The sequence below is a fragment of the Octodon degus genome, unplaced genomic scaffold (assembly GCF_000260255.1).
Source record: "Octodon degus isolate 3935 unplaced genomic scaffold, OctDeg1.0 scaffold00016, whole genome shotgun sequence".
Classification (NCBI taxonomy): Eukaryota; Metazoa; Chordata; class Mammalia; order Rodentia; family Octodontidae; genus Octodon; species Octodon degus.
Window position 1 is genome coordinate 15,642,954 of NW_004524592.1, and position 15,957 is coordinate 15,658,910.

At 42.4% G+C, this 15,957-nt stretch overlaps 1 protein-coding gene and 2 pseudogenes across 2 annotated transcripts in view; 1 reads left to right on the plus strand and 2 right to left on the minus strand.

The window, feature by feature from the left end:
• Nucleotides 1–4,589, minus strand: part of Bmpr2 (bone morphogenetic protein receptor type 2) — a 221,587-nt gene extending 216,998 nt beyond the window's left edge. Inside the window, exon 1 of the mRNA XM_023710087.1 lies at nucleotides 4,351–4,589. Coding sequence (XP_023565855.1) covers nucleotides 4,351–4,426 — 76 coding nt within the window. The 5' untranslated portion in view covers nucleotides 4,427–4,589. The remainder of the gene's footprint in view (nucleotides 1–4,350) is intronic.
• LOC111815442 lies at nucleotides 1,735–1,862 on the minus strand (annotated as a pseudogene).
• Nucleotides 4,590–6,609: 2,020 nt separating the features above from the next.
• The window catches only part of LOC105741571, an 18,054-nt pseudogene continuing 8,706 nt past the window's right edge, over nucleotides 6,610–15,957 (plus strand). Inside the window, exons 1-2 of the transcript XR_002820131.1 lie at nucleotides 6,610–6,632; nucleotides 7,016–7,130. The product of XR_002820131.1 is annotated as a TM2 domain-containing protein 2 pseudogene (transcript). The remainder of the gene's footprint in view (nucleotides 6,633–7,015; nucleotides 7,131–15,957) is intronic.

A 15,957-nucleotide genomic window follows, 5' to 3' on the forward strand; every position in this document is an offset into this window, starting at 1 on the left:
AATATATTATCTATTCTGGCCAGGTGTGATAGCTGAACAAACACAGCTAACTTAAATAAGCAAAGCTTTTTCATGAAATAATACATCACATTTTTTGTTGCTGTTAAGTCAGGGTCTTGCTATGTAGAGTTCAGTTCAGGCTGGCCTTGAACTTGCAGCAATTTTCCACCTCAGCCTCCTGAGTGCTGGGATTACAGACAGTTGCCACCCCACCCAGCATACAGCACTTTTCAGACAAAGAAAAGGCAAACAACAACAACAACAACAAAAAGCCTTACAATTTTTAAGAAAAATGATTGGAGTAATTGCTTAAAGCACAAAATAAATATTTGGTCCCAATGTTGACTGATCCAGAATAAGATGTAATTAGCACAAAAAGCAGAAGTAATAATAAAGGTGTAGAATCTAAGTTAAAAGGAATCTTAAAATGCAGTTCTCAGAGGCATACAAAATGGGGGGGTGGTAAAATGAAGATTCCTAGGCTTGGTGTACACGTACTTAGATTCAGAAGATTGAGTCCTGCCAAGAATCTGCACTTGAAACATGATCCTCTAACCTCCAAATATGACAATAAAGGGGGGAAAAAATATCATGCTTGCAATCACATAGAATAACTCAGAACAATGGTCTTCCCACTAGACTACTTATACTACTTTATAGTTGAAGAAACTGGGACAAAGAAAAAATAAATTGTCAATATCTTGAGTTGGTAAATTCCAATTCTTTAAATTCATTCATCAACTATTTCCATGCATAGCAATATGAGATTATAAAACAACTTAAGATACAAGGGGGAAAGGGTAGCTCAATGGCAAAGTGCTTGCTAGGTTTGATCTCTAGCACCCTCCCCCCTTCCCCAAAAGAGATATGAGCTCTATCCTCCAGAAGCAATCATCAGTTGGGAGGAAAAAGCAAACACATAAAACTGATGCTTCAGAACAAGGATATATGAGTAGGTGTCACAATGAGTGGTATGGTCAATTATAAAATTAACTAATTTACTCTGACTTTATTAACTTTTATGGTTAGAATTTACCCATTAGAGACCAATATTCAATTTCTTTTCCTTCACCGTTAAAAAAAAAAGTTGGGGGGCCAGGGAGATGGCTCAGTAGAATAAGTGCTTGCCTGGCAAGCACAAGGGCCTGAGTTCAATCCCCGGTTCCGCCAAAAAAAAAAAAAAAAAAAAAGTTGATGCAGCTCAGTGGTAGATGGATTCTCAACATGGCAAACAAAAAAGTTGGCCTTGAATGATCAGAAGGAAAGGAAATGTCCCATATTTCATAGACACATCAATATCAACATTATATAACACAAGACACATTCTAGCATACCTTTGTTGAGACCAAAGCTAGTGTAATTTTAATGCAAAAGCTTTTATTCATTTCCTATTGTTTTGTTTTTGAGGCAAAATCTTGTTACATATTGCAGGCTGGCCTCAGAATTCATAGTGATCCTCCTGCCTCAGCCTCCTGAGTGCTGGGATTACAAGAATGTTCAGGTAGAGCCACTACATTTCTGACATTTTGTAAAAACCTCCCTGAAATAGATGTTACCCTTCTTCCTGCCTAAGCCCCAGAGGAGACAAACGGAGCAAAATACGTGCTACTGTTGTGTGCCACTATGATTTTCTGGCTGCAAATTATTATTATTATTATTATATTTTGTCTTTTTTGAGAGAGTCGTCTCAAACTCGCAATGATATGCCTGCCTCAGCCTCCCGAATGTTGGGATTATAGGTATTTGCCAAAACTGGCTGAGGCTGCAAATTATTAAGGAGCAAAAAGGTGACCAACTCGCCTTATTTAAACTGGTAAGAACAGATACCACACTTGATCTTAGCCAAAAGGCCAAGAAGCAATCACCTTATTCAAGAAACTTAACCAGGATTAATGATGCAAGCACTGGTTCTCAAACTTGGTCCTTTGGGGTTTAAATTAAAAAATTAAAAAAAAAAAATACATGTCACTGAGAACTCATTTAGCACCTCTCTACATGGTAGGGAACAAACACATGCCACTTTTAACAAGAACCTCTCAGGTGATTATCTTGTGGTGCCCATGCCTTAGAAACATGGCTTAGAGATAAAATTACTTCAGTTATTCAACAATACTAACTGCTCAAGAATACTACACAGATAAAATTCACTTTAGACTGTATGGTGCTCCTAAAGAAAAGCATGCAAATTTGAAATCTAGTCAAGTGAGTTATTTTAAATGCATATTATGCTCATGTAAGAGCTGATCCTTAAGTATTCATGGCACTGTATTTTTATTAATACTCAGATATATAAACCAAGCAAGCACATCTTATTTTTTATGAATTCTAATTTTATACCAACTGTTCCCTGAACTGAGTCCAAGAATTAGACAGAATAAGTGGGAAGGAGGGATGCAAAAGAAATGATTAATCTATGACCCCAAGGACATTCCATATTTTCATCTGTCCAGCAATAGCATTGCATCTATGCTCCCAAACCCACAGAGACCCTGCACTTAATGAAACTGCACTAGGCACTCCAATATTGAGCAAAGTTTTACACATTCAACACAACATTTGCATAACCAGGGCCTATGCTATTGTCCCCACTTCTTTGTATAAGCTGGTCTGTAAAGGCATCCCAATTAGAGGGAGACACTGCTGCCTCTGCTGCTGTTGTCAGCATTGATGTGGTAGCTAAGGGTGCAGGTTATAGTCCTGACTCCATAATTTACTGACTATGTGATGAGTTACTTAAGTTCTCTGTACTTTTCTGTCCCTCTCTGTAAAATGAAAATAATAATAACTTAACACTGAATTGTCATGAGGACCACATAACAAAATACATGTAAAGTTATCTGAATGTTCACTGATGCATAAAAAGCACTCAATAATACACCAGTATTACTGGTGCAGCTCTCAAATCCAGCTTCACAAACACTGTCTTCTGGTGCTATGTAATACTAAAATGAAGACTACTAAGCCATTAAGCAGTGATTCCTTCAATCTATTCCTTTTAAGGGACACTATTTTAAGAATATTTTTTATCAAAAAGAAATTATTTTATTTTTAAAGCAATGATTATTTTTTCTCATCACAACATAATGTGACTATAAATGAGAATCTACATTCTAAAAGGGCCAAGGATAACAAAGAAAAAAATATTCTGAGACTTCTGCTAAAAAAAAATGATTGCTTAAACTGAAGGCCTTTTTTACTGTCTTCATGTTTTACATGAACATGGTTATGATCAGAGAATTTTCAATAAATTTAGGGAAAATCATTCATTTTCATTACAAAAGTAAAAGCATTAGCTAAATACTTAAAATGTCTCACAATAAATTCAACTCAGAAGTTCAAATTATTTTCAAACTACTATATACAGATTTATCACAAAATAAAAGACATAATAACTAACACAAATCACAAAAGGTAACTTCAAATTTTCTTTCAGCACTTTTCCAGTGTTGACTTTTATAACCTGTGCCTAACAAAGCCATAAGAAATAAATTGAATGTGAAAACTACACATATACAACGAAAAAAAAAATGGAAAATCGTCATTTTGTCCTTTACTCATTTTGAAATGCCATACATTTCATGCCATACATTAAGAATTTTATGTACAATTCACTGTTGAAAATTTCTAGAAGCAAATCAAAAACTCGAAAAATAACTGATAAGTGAACATAAGGTTTTTTGCTAAGGAGTGTAAGAAGCAAAACCGAAATATCCAAAAGAATGAATGACTACCATTTTCTTTTACGCTTTCGTAAAATGTCAAAGAACTTTCCAATCTCCTTTAAGTCTGACGTGAGGTCAAAGTTGTCTCAATGACAAAAAAGCCAACAGATGCCAGGTGACTAATAGTAAAGTTATCAAAATACTTCTCTTAGCAGTAATTCCACTACCACATACAATACGAGTGTCCAAGTTGAAAAGATGGAAACATAATTACCAGAATACTGGGGAACAAAATAATACTAAGGATAACAGTAATAACAATATTACACGACGTCTCAACAATCGATTTCTGCTTTCTCAACATTCTATTCATTCAGAAACACCTTTGAATAATGAACGTTAACATGAATTCCCAGAGTGATCTACTCTAAAAGTGTGTACAGCTGATGTTCTTTTTACTGAGCCAAATTCAAATTTTTAAAAATCTGTATCTGTATTCAAAGGATCTCCTCGTAGACACTTTGCTGGTGATAAAAATATTATTTTTACCCTTTGAATTACCTCACTGCTAAAAATGTCAAGATACCACACCCAACATGTCTTTTTCCCGCGAAGGGTGGGGTGGGGAGGACACGGCGGTCCGCGCGAGGGGCGCCCTGCCCCCCGGCCTCCGCCGGCCCGTACTCACCGGCCGCTGAGCTGGCCAGCAGGAGGGCGCACAGCAGCCAGGGCCACCGCCAGGGCTGCAGCGACGAGGGCGACATGCCGGGACTGGGGCTGCAGGCGACCGAAGGGCGAGAGTCTTCCCTGGCGTCCGCGGCTCCGGGCGCACTTCGGCGCGGGCTGGAGGACTGGAGGCAGCGCGGGGGGCCGGGCGGAGCGCTCCTGCCGCGCCCTGCGCCCTCACTGCGCCCCCGCGCGCTCGGGGAGCCTCGCCCGCCTGGGGCCGGGCGCCGCGGCGGTCCGAGCGGAAGGCATGTTGGCGAGGAGGGGCGCCGCGAGAACCGCAGTCAGTGCCCGCGGAGCTTCACGACGTCGAAGAAATGCCCGGGTCGGGACGAGAACATAGCCAGGGCCCGGGACCGGAATCAGAGCGCGCTCCGCACAGCCGGAAAGCGCGAGGCCGGGCGGGCGGCGGCGGCGGCGGCGGCGGCGCCCCACTACCCGCGTCGCATCGCCCGCGGCCCCGGGAGGGCAGGGCTCCTCTCAGAGTTCCTCCTCGGCGCTTCCCTCAGTGCGCCTTCCCGAACAAGCCCGCGCCGCGCTCGGAGCCGAAAGCGCCGCGGGCCTCCATGGGCGAGCCCGGCCTGCTTGGCAGGGTCGGGAGGGCGCCGCGCCCGCTGCTCCCACGGAGCCCTTAGGCGAGCGCCTCCGTGAGAGTCCTGGTTTCGCTCTCAATGGCTCCGCGAGCGAATCGCCGCCCGCAGCTCTGAAGCCCGGGCGTCGCGGGGCGAAGGCAGGGGCCCCGGGACGCGGACAGAACTGGCGGGCGAGGGGTTGGCAGGGAGTCTGCAGACACCCGCGCCCTTTCGGGAAGCAGTTCCGGTGGCTCCAGGCAGACCAGACACAAAGGGGGGAGTCGCCGCAGCTGCCAGTCTGCGGCGCTCCGGGTCCGGAGTCGCCCCGCCTCCAACGCCGCCGCCGCCGCCGCCTCCTCAGTCTAGGCTTCTGTGGGCCCCGTCTGGCTCCGGCCTGCGGTGCAGCGCGGGCCGCGGCGACGCCCCCGAACCGCACTGCGCCTGCGCGCTCGTGCCCCGCCCGCGCCCCCACAGGCCTGGCTGCGGCTGTGCGGCGGGCCGGGTGGGGCTGGGCGCGCGCAGTGGCGGGGCTCCTGCGCCCTCGCGCGCCAGCCTCGCGTTCGTGGGTGGCGTGTGGCGATGAGGTGGGGCGGCTGCGCCCTTTGTGCGGCTCTCGGCGCCCTCCTCTGAATCTCCTGGTCTTCCCGAGACTCGAAGGGCTATGTCGCTCGCGGGCCGACCCGCCTTTGCCCTCGCGGAGCTCGTGGCCTCCCGCACTGTGAACAAAAGCCTGAATCGGAAAGGCCGCGCCTCTCCGCAGGCGCCGGCTCGCGCAGCCCTGCTCAGATGACGGGAACGTGAACCACTGCGAAGACGCAGAACTTGGGAGCACACTCGGCTCGCGGCAGACGCGGGAAGGATCGAGGCTGTGCGGCCTCGTGTCGGGGGCCGGGCTCGGGGCCGATGGCTCGGAAGGCCGCGGGAACAGGTGGCGCGCGTGGCGCTGCAGCCGGAAGTCTGCACGTGGTCTCAGCTGCTAGAGAAGATCGCGTGGGAAGGCAGCCTTGAGGGGCAAAGCCCCTCGCAGCCCTCAGACCCGAGTGGTTCTGGAGGCTGGTTTCCAGGGTCCCAGGGTGGCTGAGGACAGTGTCAAAGATACATTCATAGCTGAGTATAGAGTTGCGTGCCTGTAGTCCCAGCACTCAGGAAGCTGAGGCAGGAGGATCAAGAGCAGCCTGTGCTATAAAGTGAGCTCAGGGCCAGCCTGAATCCTTTAGGGAAACCCTGTCTCCAAAAAAAAAAAAAAAAAAAAAAAAAAAGCAAAAAGCAAAGAAAGATACATTTAAAAAAAAAAAATCAAACTGACTCCTAAAGTCAGGCTTAACACTGCTTATTCAAGTTTCTTTTTCTCTCTATCTGAATTTGATGTAAACGTACCTCCACATTCCTTAAACTGGTTCCTGTTATCATACAAAATATCTGCTATAATTAGGGGTTGTGATAATACCTGCCCTGTACTCGTCAGTTGAAAAAAATTTGTACTATTTACCCTTCAGGCAAAAGAGAAATTTTTTTCTGCATAGTAAAATTCTTTTTTAAAGAAGAATAGCAGCATATACTTTGATTCGCTAGTTTTATTACTATTCTTTGTTTTGCCCAAAAGGCCTAAAAAAATAAACTGGTGTTGTTTTAACATTTGAGTTTCACGAATGAGCTCTAGCATTCAGAAAAAGTAATTAAGTATGTCAGATATGCAAAAAGTGTATTCATTGGAAGTATAGTTTTTCTTCCTCGTATTGAGATCAAGCACTTGATCAATTTTTCATTGCATAAAACTTTCCTGAGAGGGCTGGGGAGATGGCTCAGTAGAATAAGCACTTCCCTGGCAAGTGCAAGGATCTGAGTTCAATCCCCGGTTGGTGCGGGGAGAATTCCTGAGAAACATTAAGTGCCCTTTTCCATGGCACTTAATGTTTTCTACACAATGATAAATTGTATAGAAAAGAGGAAAAAAATCTTAGGAAAGTCACATGAAAAAGTATCTCTGACTTAGTGGGAATAATAATCAGCATAACAACTAGACATACAACCCTTTTTCCTTTTGTTCTGTGGCAGTAGCTCAATTGTGATATGGTTGTTCAACAGCAACAAGAAAAATATAAAAGAACTTGGCAATGACTTCTCCACTACACAGAACAGGTCTGCTAAAGCCAAACGATTGGTAGAGCAGGTGAGGTTGGCATCTACACTAGTCAGGATGGGCTAGGCTGTAATAACAGCTCCCAATTTTGGCAGGGTTTTTTGTTAGTTTTTGTTTTTGTTTTGGTACCAGGAATTGAAGTTGGACCTTGCACTTGGCAGGCAAGCATTGTGCTGCTGAGCTGTATCCTGGCCCTCAGCAGCCTATTGCAACCAGAGTTTTTCATACACTTTACATGTTTGATACTGTCATCAAGGGGCCTATTGTAAGTGTGGCTCACCAGGAAACAGACGCTAGGACTCTTGAGATTTCAGCGCAGGAAGATTTTGGGTAATGATCTTAAGAACAACTTCTAAGGGTAAGAAGAACAACTGGGTACTGAAGAAGATAAGATTAGACACTGAGAAGCTAGCTGCAACACAGTTGACCTGAAACTTTAGTCAGTCCTGCAGGAAGCTCTGGAGCTGAGATGTCCCTTCAAGGGCTGTGCACAATTGAGGCAGATGGCCAGGTCTTTATACCTTCCCATCAACCAGATATTGGATATGAGCTGCACGCAGGGAAGGGAGGTGACCTTAGCCAAGGGCAGCCCCTGTGGAGGGACCCCACCCTGTGAACTGTCAGCCACCAACCTTTCCAGTATTTGGAGAAAGAATGTCACACATGAAGGGAGGATATAGGGAACTCAGTACATTCACTGCACAGACTGTAGTCACTGAGGTCCCCAAATGGGTGGAGACTTCACTGAGACATATCCCTTCAAGATTGCAACAGCAGGGATCATAAAATTTAATTACTAGTGCTGCAGTGTCTTGGTCTAGCCATTTAAAAGCTTCCACCCAGAAGCAATGAGCTTCACTTCTATTCACATTTTATTAAATAACAAGGCCACAGAGCCAAACCTAGCTATAAGGCAGCAGTGAACAGTTCTCATGACTACTGTGGTGTCTGAGAGTAAAAGAATACACAGTACTCTAATCACCAAAAGCCTAACAAGTAGGAAGGTAACATATAGGAGGAAACTCTGGATAAGGAAATTGAGGTTTTCAAGCCAAGAGTATCTGAAGACTGGGGCTCATGTATTACAGTCCCCTTTTCTTTAAGTTGCAAGTACTGGTGAAAGCCAAGTAAGCCCTTGGTTTTAGGAAAGGGCCATGATTAAGTAGATCCTTAGACCAAGAACTAAAATAAGGACGTAAGCAAAATCCCTGTCAAATGGTAACACAGGAGTTAGCTGGGCTCAGAAATACTGAATACTTAACAGAATAAGCTTCATGATCATGAAGGAGTACTGTCAAAGAAAAATAGAAGAGAAAAATAATATAGATACCTAGAATTTAGCAGAGATGTCTTTCCAGGTCGGACTAACAGAAGACAACCTGTGCAGTTTAGAACCTTCCGGGTTTAATCTTCAGGCTTAAACTGAGAAATGGGACATGGTAATAGTCTTCTTTGGGGAGACCAAGGTAGTAAGGAAATAGGAAAGCCTAGTGGTGAAATACAAAAGAAATGAGATTGAGATTGACCTCCCTAACATTCTAAACCTAAAAGCAACTTTAAATCTCTCTTCCTAAACTGGGCTTCGTGTCACAAATCTGTAATGCCAGCCCTCCTTTGGGAGAATGAGGCAGGATTGCAAATTCAAGCCCAGACCAGATATCTTAGTAATTTAGGTAGACCCTGCTCAGAATAAAAAATTAAAAAGGGCTAAGGATGTACTCACAGCAAAGACTTTGGGTTCAATCCCCAGTACCAAAAAACAAAACAAAATCCTTTCTGAAAATAAGCAAACTTTAAATAGTAATAAATAAGAGCTTTGCTTTGGAACTAGATCTATGAGCCTTTTTCATTTGCATGTTACATTATGAAAATTTAGTCCTACTTCTGAGCTCACTCCTTTGAAGAGCAAAATAAAATCACCTACTGTTTTCTGAGTGACTAACAGCAGAAAAGCCCAGCTTCCCTCCAAGGATTTGAAAAATTTCTGAGAACTGTTTAGTTTTTTTTCTTTTTTCTTTCTTTCTTCCTTCCTTCCTTCCTTTTTTTTTTTTTTTTTTAATTTTTGTCTTTTTGAGACAGGATTTCACAATACAGTTCAAGCTAGCCTTGAGTTCACTTTGTAGCCCAGGCTGGTCTCAAACTCCAAACAACCTTCTTGCCTCAGCTTCTGGAGTGGTGGGATTACAGGCATGCGCCACCACGCCCAGCTTCTGAAGAGAACTACTTTTCACAAATTCACTTCATTTGCTGTAGATTGCTCTTCTTCTAATTTTTTTTTATTGTACATGTTTTCAGTGCATAATGATTATGTTCACTGGGAAGTTGATACGTAACACATCTTAATTCCTTTTACATCTCCTCCCTCCCTCTTTCTTCCTCATCTTTTCATCTCGGGGTCCTCTTCCCATGTGCAAAAGATGTCCCCATTTCCTATTTGTCATATATATATATATATATATATATATATAGTACAGGGTCTCACTACATAGATTGGATTCATAGTGATCCTTCTGTTTTCAGCCTCCCATGTGCTGGGATTACAGGTGCACACCACCATGCCCAGTCTCCATCACCATCTCAATGCGCCCCGGGGGCAGGTCCAGCATGGCAAACAGGGAATCAAACCCCCAGTCCCTACATCTGCCAAAGCAGGCACTTTAGTCCACTGAGCTATCTGGCTGGCCCATTTTGCTCTGTATTTATACTATGGGTTTCTTATAAGAGAAACTATGTGATACTTAAGCTTCTTACTTTGAGTTTTAACACTAACATACTATAAGAGCTTTTCCTTGCTGATGCCAAGCACTGAGCTCTGTTTTCCTAACAGTAGATATAGGACTTTCCATTTACTTTCCAAGCTACTCCAGGGTGCCTGCCCCTTAACTCAGTTCTTTAAGTGGCTGCTTCAACAAAGCAGTCAGGCTGTTTGCTGTGGTTCGATCCCCACAACTCAAGCCAGCCAAACCTGCCCTGAAGGCATTCAGAGAAAAAAAAATCCAAGCTACTCCATAGAACCATTCTGTAATTAATTTTTTTACTGATATTTGTAGGTTTTTTTAAGGGAGTACAATATAATAAAGGCAATCTTGAAACAGAATAGTACTCTCTAATGTCCTTTCAGCCACATATACACCATCCCAATGGACACCCTCCCCTTGGAAAGTATTTCTTAGCCTGTAACCAATGAACATTCTGCTAAGGTTTTGTCCTCTCCTCTCCACCCATCCATCCATTTATAGCATGAACAAATGTTTGTTGAGCCATGTGCCAATCACTGTTCTCTTAAGGAACAGAAATACAGTAAAGAACAAGGAAAGTTCCTTCTCGCCCTTATAGTACTTATATTCATTTTCTATTACCACAAACATATTGATCATCTCACAATTGCCGGTAAGTCAGAAGTCTAAGCACAGTTTAGCTGGGCTCTCTGCTGCAGTCTCATAAAGTCGCTTGTATCATCCAGGCTGTATTCTCATCTGAAGACTCCTTTCAGGTTATTTTAGGTGTTGGATGTCCACCACTCTTAGCTTGTACAAGCTATCGCAGTGGCCTTCTTTATAAGCATTCCCAAACCATGGTAGGTTATTTCCTCAAAGCCAACCATGTGAAATCCCTTATTGCAGGTTGCAAAAATAGACTTATAATCGTAGGAGAGGCACACCATCACCTTTGCTATAGTCTATTGGTTAGAAGTAACTCATAGGAGCTGAAGGGGTAGCTCAGCAGACTAAGCACCTGCTTAGGCAAGTGCAGGGACCAAGGTTTGATCCCTGATACTACGTGGTACGCTGACCCGGGAACCGAGACTGGGGGTGGTGGTACGTGCCTGTAGTCCCAGCACTGGGAAAGCTGAAACAAGAGGATTACTACTAGTCCAAGCTGCACAGTGAGACCCTGTACCAAATACATTTTTAAAAAAGTAATAACTCATAGGCTTCACAATGAAGGGGAAAGATAATAGCCAGGCAAATGATCCACATCTATAATTTCAGTTTGCTGGAAAACTAAGGCAAGAGGATTGTGAGTTCAAGGCCAGTCTGGGCAATTTAGTGACTTAGTGAGACTTGTCTAGAAATACAAAGGGCAGTAGATGCAGCCTAGTGTAAGAGCTCTCTGTTCCAATTCCCAGTGCTAGTACAGGTTAGAAACAGGGAAGTTAAGGGAGCTGCTCCCCTCCCTTCACTCAATTATAACCACAACACCCACCCTATTGGTTTTCCATGTTCAAACTTAGGAGGTTGCAATGCCTGAGGGTGCAGGTCTCCAGTGAGAGGCGAAGTGATCAGTACCTGCAGTCAGAGGGCCTGACCCTAAACACTGGAAGCCTGAGTTACTGACAGTTCCTCTTCCTCCTCCTTTTTCTCTTTGGCCTTCTGCCTGTTCCTGCTGCTGCTGTCCCATGATTTTCTATAAACAGCTACATACTACTTACAAGGGGGTGTACACTTGGCAAATCTCGTCATGTACAAAAATCTGAACTATTTTTAGCCCATTGGACTGTAACAGCTACCCCACCTCCCAAAAAAAGGAGAAGAGGAATTACACAAGGACATGAATTTGGGGACGTCACCTAAGTATGTGTATACTATGTTGTCTTTTAGCAAGGATAGACAATATGACAGCTGTTCTGCCACAGAAGACTCATTAGGGAAGGCCTGTTGAGGAAAGTGTTACTTGACCTGAGATTTTAATGATGAGAGGAGGAACCAGTGGCAGAAGAGTGTCAACCTGATTGTCCTTGGCATCTGCCCGAGTGAGTGGTGGAACAGTCTAGGGTGTCAGGACGGATCGAGGAGGCCTTGGGGTCTTTCTGTGGTCCATTTGTTTCTTCCTGTCTGGTCCTCTGTTCTCCTTCCTGCTGCCGTGGGGTGAGAGGCTTTCCTCCTCCATGCCTTTCCACTGTACCATTTCTGCTTTCAAGGGAGAATGAGGTCTCCAAACCCATGAGCCACATCAAATCTCTTCTTTACATTGTTGATGCCAAATGTTTTGTACCAGGAACAGGAAAGCTGATTAATTCAGTGGAAGAGTCTGTTAAGCTTAGGAAATGGGGGTGGGGATGTAGCTCAGCAGCACAAGCATCTGCCTGGCAAGAGTGAGATCCTGAGTTCGATTTCTGATGCAAAAAAAAAAAAAAGCTTAGGAAAAAGGAAAAGGCTCTGAGCTGATTAGAACAAATGTGTTTAAGGAATGAGGAAGAAGATAGTTCACTGCTGCATAGAAGGTAAAATTAGACAGGAAGGCTGTGCCATCACCCAGAGTTGTGGGTCGTTTGCCTCTTTGCTCTCAGTTCAGTTTCGTCCCCTCACAATGAGCAGAACAAGATTACACCCAAGCTCCTCAGAGCCTGAATCAGGCTCCCTCATTGATTCCTTTGTACCAGGCTCTCTAGCAGGCTATTTTGGTTTTATTTATTTATTTTTGGAACATGGAATTGAGCTCAGGACCTCGAGCTTGCCAGGCAGGCGCAGTGCCACTGAGCTTTATCCCTGGCCCCTATCAGGCTATTTTGGATACAGTGCAGAGAACACTCAAGTTACCTGCTCCTGCAGAACTGCATGGTACCAAAGAGTGTACATTTCCTCAAATACACATGACTTTGTTCTTTGCTTTGCATTGCCACTTTGTCTTTGGAGAATGTACATTATTACCCTGTGGCAAAAATCCCTGTTCCTCATTCTATGGCCAGGCTAGACAGTTCTGCGTGTAAGATTCCACTGACCCTAAACCTCCAGACTTCATTTTTCCCTCATTGTATTACTTTATTTATAAACCTCTTAATGTTGCCCTGTCCCCCCCAAAAAAAAATTTTTTTAAATGTTGCCCAAGTGCAAGGTCCCAAGTTCAATCCTCTGTACTGTACAACAAACAATCAAAGTTGTCCTGTCCCACTGCTTTTTTTCTTTTTAAAGACAGGACTTCCAGCACCCACTATGTGGTTCATACTGGCCTTGAATTCACTTTGTAGCCCAAGATGGTCTCTATCTCACATACCAATGTTCCTGCCTCAGCCTTCTGATTGCTGGAATTTCAGGTGTGCACACCCTGTAATTTTTGGAAGACTATAAATCAACACAAAGTATTTGGCTACGTGGTTAAATTGTAAATTATTTTATCTTTCTTTTTTGTTTTTGGTACCAGAGATCAAACGTGGGACCATGCCCATGCCAGCAGCCCTAGCTTAAATGAAATTCTTTAAAAATATTAGTCTAAGAATAGTAAGAATAGCTGTGAAATTTTAGGATATGGTACAACCACTGTGGAAATTCCTCCAAAAACTAGGATTGAAGATCCTATTTGAAGCAGGCATTCTTCTTTTGGGTATCATCACAGAAAAATTGAAAACACTGTATCAAGAGTTGACCAGATAGCTCAGCGGACTAAAGCACCTGTTTAGGCAGAGCTCAGCAGCCTGGGTTCAATCCCTGGCATGCCGTTCCAGCCCCGCCTCCGGAATGCACTGACACAGAGATTGAGACTGAGAGTGGTGGTGTGCACCTGTAATCCCAGCGTTTGGGAGGCTGAACATAGGAGAATCACTATGAGTCCAATCTATGTAGTGAGACCCTGTAGAACCTGTAGACCCTGTACTAAATACATTTTTTAAAACACCCTACTGTATCAAAGCAATGTATACACCCATGCTTATAGCAGCACAATTTGTAATAGCTAAATCTTGAAAACAACCCAAATGCCCATCAACCAAGGAATGGATAAAAAAAAAAATAGACTTTTCATGCAATGAAATACTACTCAGCTGTTAAAAAATAATTTATCCCTCTTTATGCCAAGTAGTTTTTTTTTAATTAATTTATTTTATTTATTTATTTATTTATTTTTGTGTGTGGCCAGCTCAACCCACCTGGGGTTGGGGCTGGCTGGCATGTGGTACTGGGGGATTGAACCGCAGTCCCTGTGCTTTGCTAAGTTTGTGTTTTTGTTTTTGTTTTTGTTTTTGTTTAAAGTAGGTGCTTTAGACCACTGAGCCATCTCACCAGCCCTCAAGTAGTTCTTGGTTGCATAAAAAGACCATCATTTATTTTTGTTTTATGGGACAAAGTCTCAATATGTAGCTTCAGCTGGTCTTGAAATTTGTGGTGATTTTCCTGCCTCTGTTCCAGAGTGCAGGGATCAAATACCAACATGCTTGGCTATTGTTTTTCATATATTTTTCTTGCATTCTAGGAAAGCTTTATATTAAGAAAAAAAAATGGTTTGCTGGGATTTAATTTTTTTTTCTTATTTTATTTTGAGAAACAAATATTAATGAGACAGTTTCAAAACTGATTAATGGGACAGTTTCAATAATTAATACATTTACATTGTTATCTTCTTAGTGATTATCCATAGTATACAACGCAGACAGAATATCCTGTCCAAACATTATTAGTACAAATCTTTCTTCTCATTGAATTAAGTGAAAGTAGCTGTATATCTATCTTAACTATTCTGTATATAAAGATACAAAATGGTCCTTCCTTTGCATCGCCGTTTTTTTGTTTAGTCCTGTCAGAAATGGGTATTCCACTGGCATCTAAATATGGGATTTTAAAATTTTTATTGGTACATAAAGATTACGTTCATTATAGGAAGTTGATATATGTACAAATACACTTTATTTCTTTTCTTTCATTGCCTTCCCCACCCCTCCCTCTATTGCTGGATCCCCTCCCTTTTACTTATATTTTGGGTTTTTTTCCTTTTATTTTATTATTATTATTCTCATGATTATTATTAATGTATTTTGTTTTTGCAGGGTCTCACTACACAGCTCAGAATTGTGGTGACCCTCCTGCTTTCAGCCTTCCCAGTGCTGGAATTACAGGTGTCACCACCACACCCAGTGTTGAATTTTTCCTTTTAAAAACCCGTATGATATTTAAATTTAATGTGTTTGATTCATTTTACTTACATATGATTAATGAACATTTCTAGGCATACATAAAATAGAATATTTAAAATTCTCGAGGTGCATCCATTTTCCTACAAATGACTCCAGTGTATCTTTTATGCCAGGGATATGTCTTAGCAGCATAGCACCTACGTGGTGGCAAGTGAAAGGTCCTGAGTTTGAGTCCCAGTACAAAAAATATTTGCATATTCTTTATGGCAGAATAGTATTCCATTATATATATATAAGTCCATGCTTTCTTTATACTTTCATCTGTTGATGGACATATAGGCCAATTATAAGATTTAGCTGTTTTGAGTTGTGCTGCTATAAACATGTATATGCATGTATCATTGTAATATGATATATTTGTTTTGGGAAGATATCTTGAAGGAGAGTAACTGGTCAAATGGAATTTCTGCTCTTGGGAGGCTGTAAACAGGCAGATCACTGAGTCCGATCTACTAGTGAGACCCTAAACACCCTGTAGACCCTTCCCTAAAATACCAAAAAAAAAAAAATGGAATTTCCTTTTTTAATTTTTGAGAACTGCCAAACTTTTTTCCATAGTAATTATACTAGCTCACATTCCCATGAACAGTGTAAAAGGGTTTCTTTTTGCCTACCACCTTACCAGCATTTGTTATTATATGATATATTGATAGCCATTCTTTCTGGAGTGAGATGGAATCTCAACTTTTTTCATGCAAAAATATTCACTGCTCTAATTGGAAAATGTGCATTTCTCTACTGGTCAGTGCTATTGAATACTTTTTCTTGTATTTATTGACCATTTGGACTTCTTTTGAAAAATGTCTATTCATTTCAGTTGCCCATTTCTTCCTTTTTTTTTTTTTTAGCTGCTCATTTCTTAATTGGGTCTTTTATTATTAGGTGTCCTTTTTGTTGTTGTTTTTCAGTTCTTAATATATTCTAGGTAATAGTCTTTTTTTTTTTTTTTTTTTT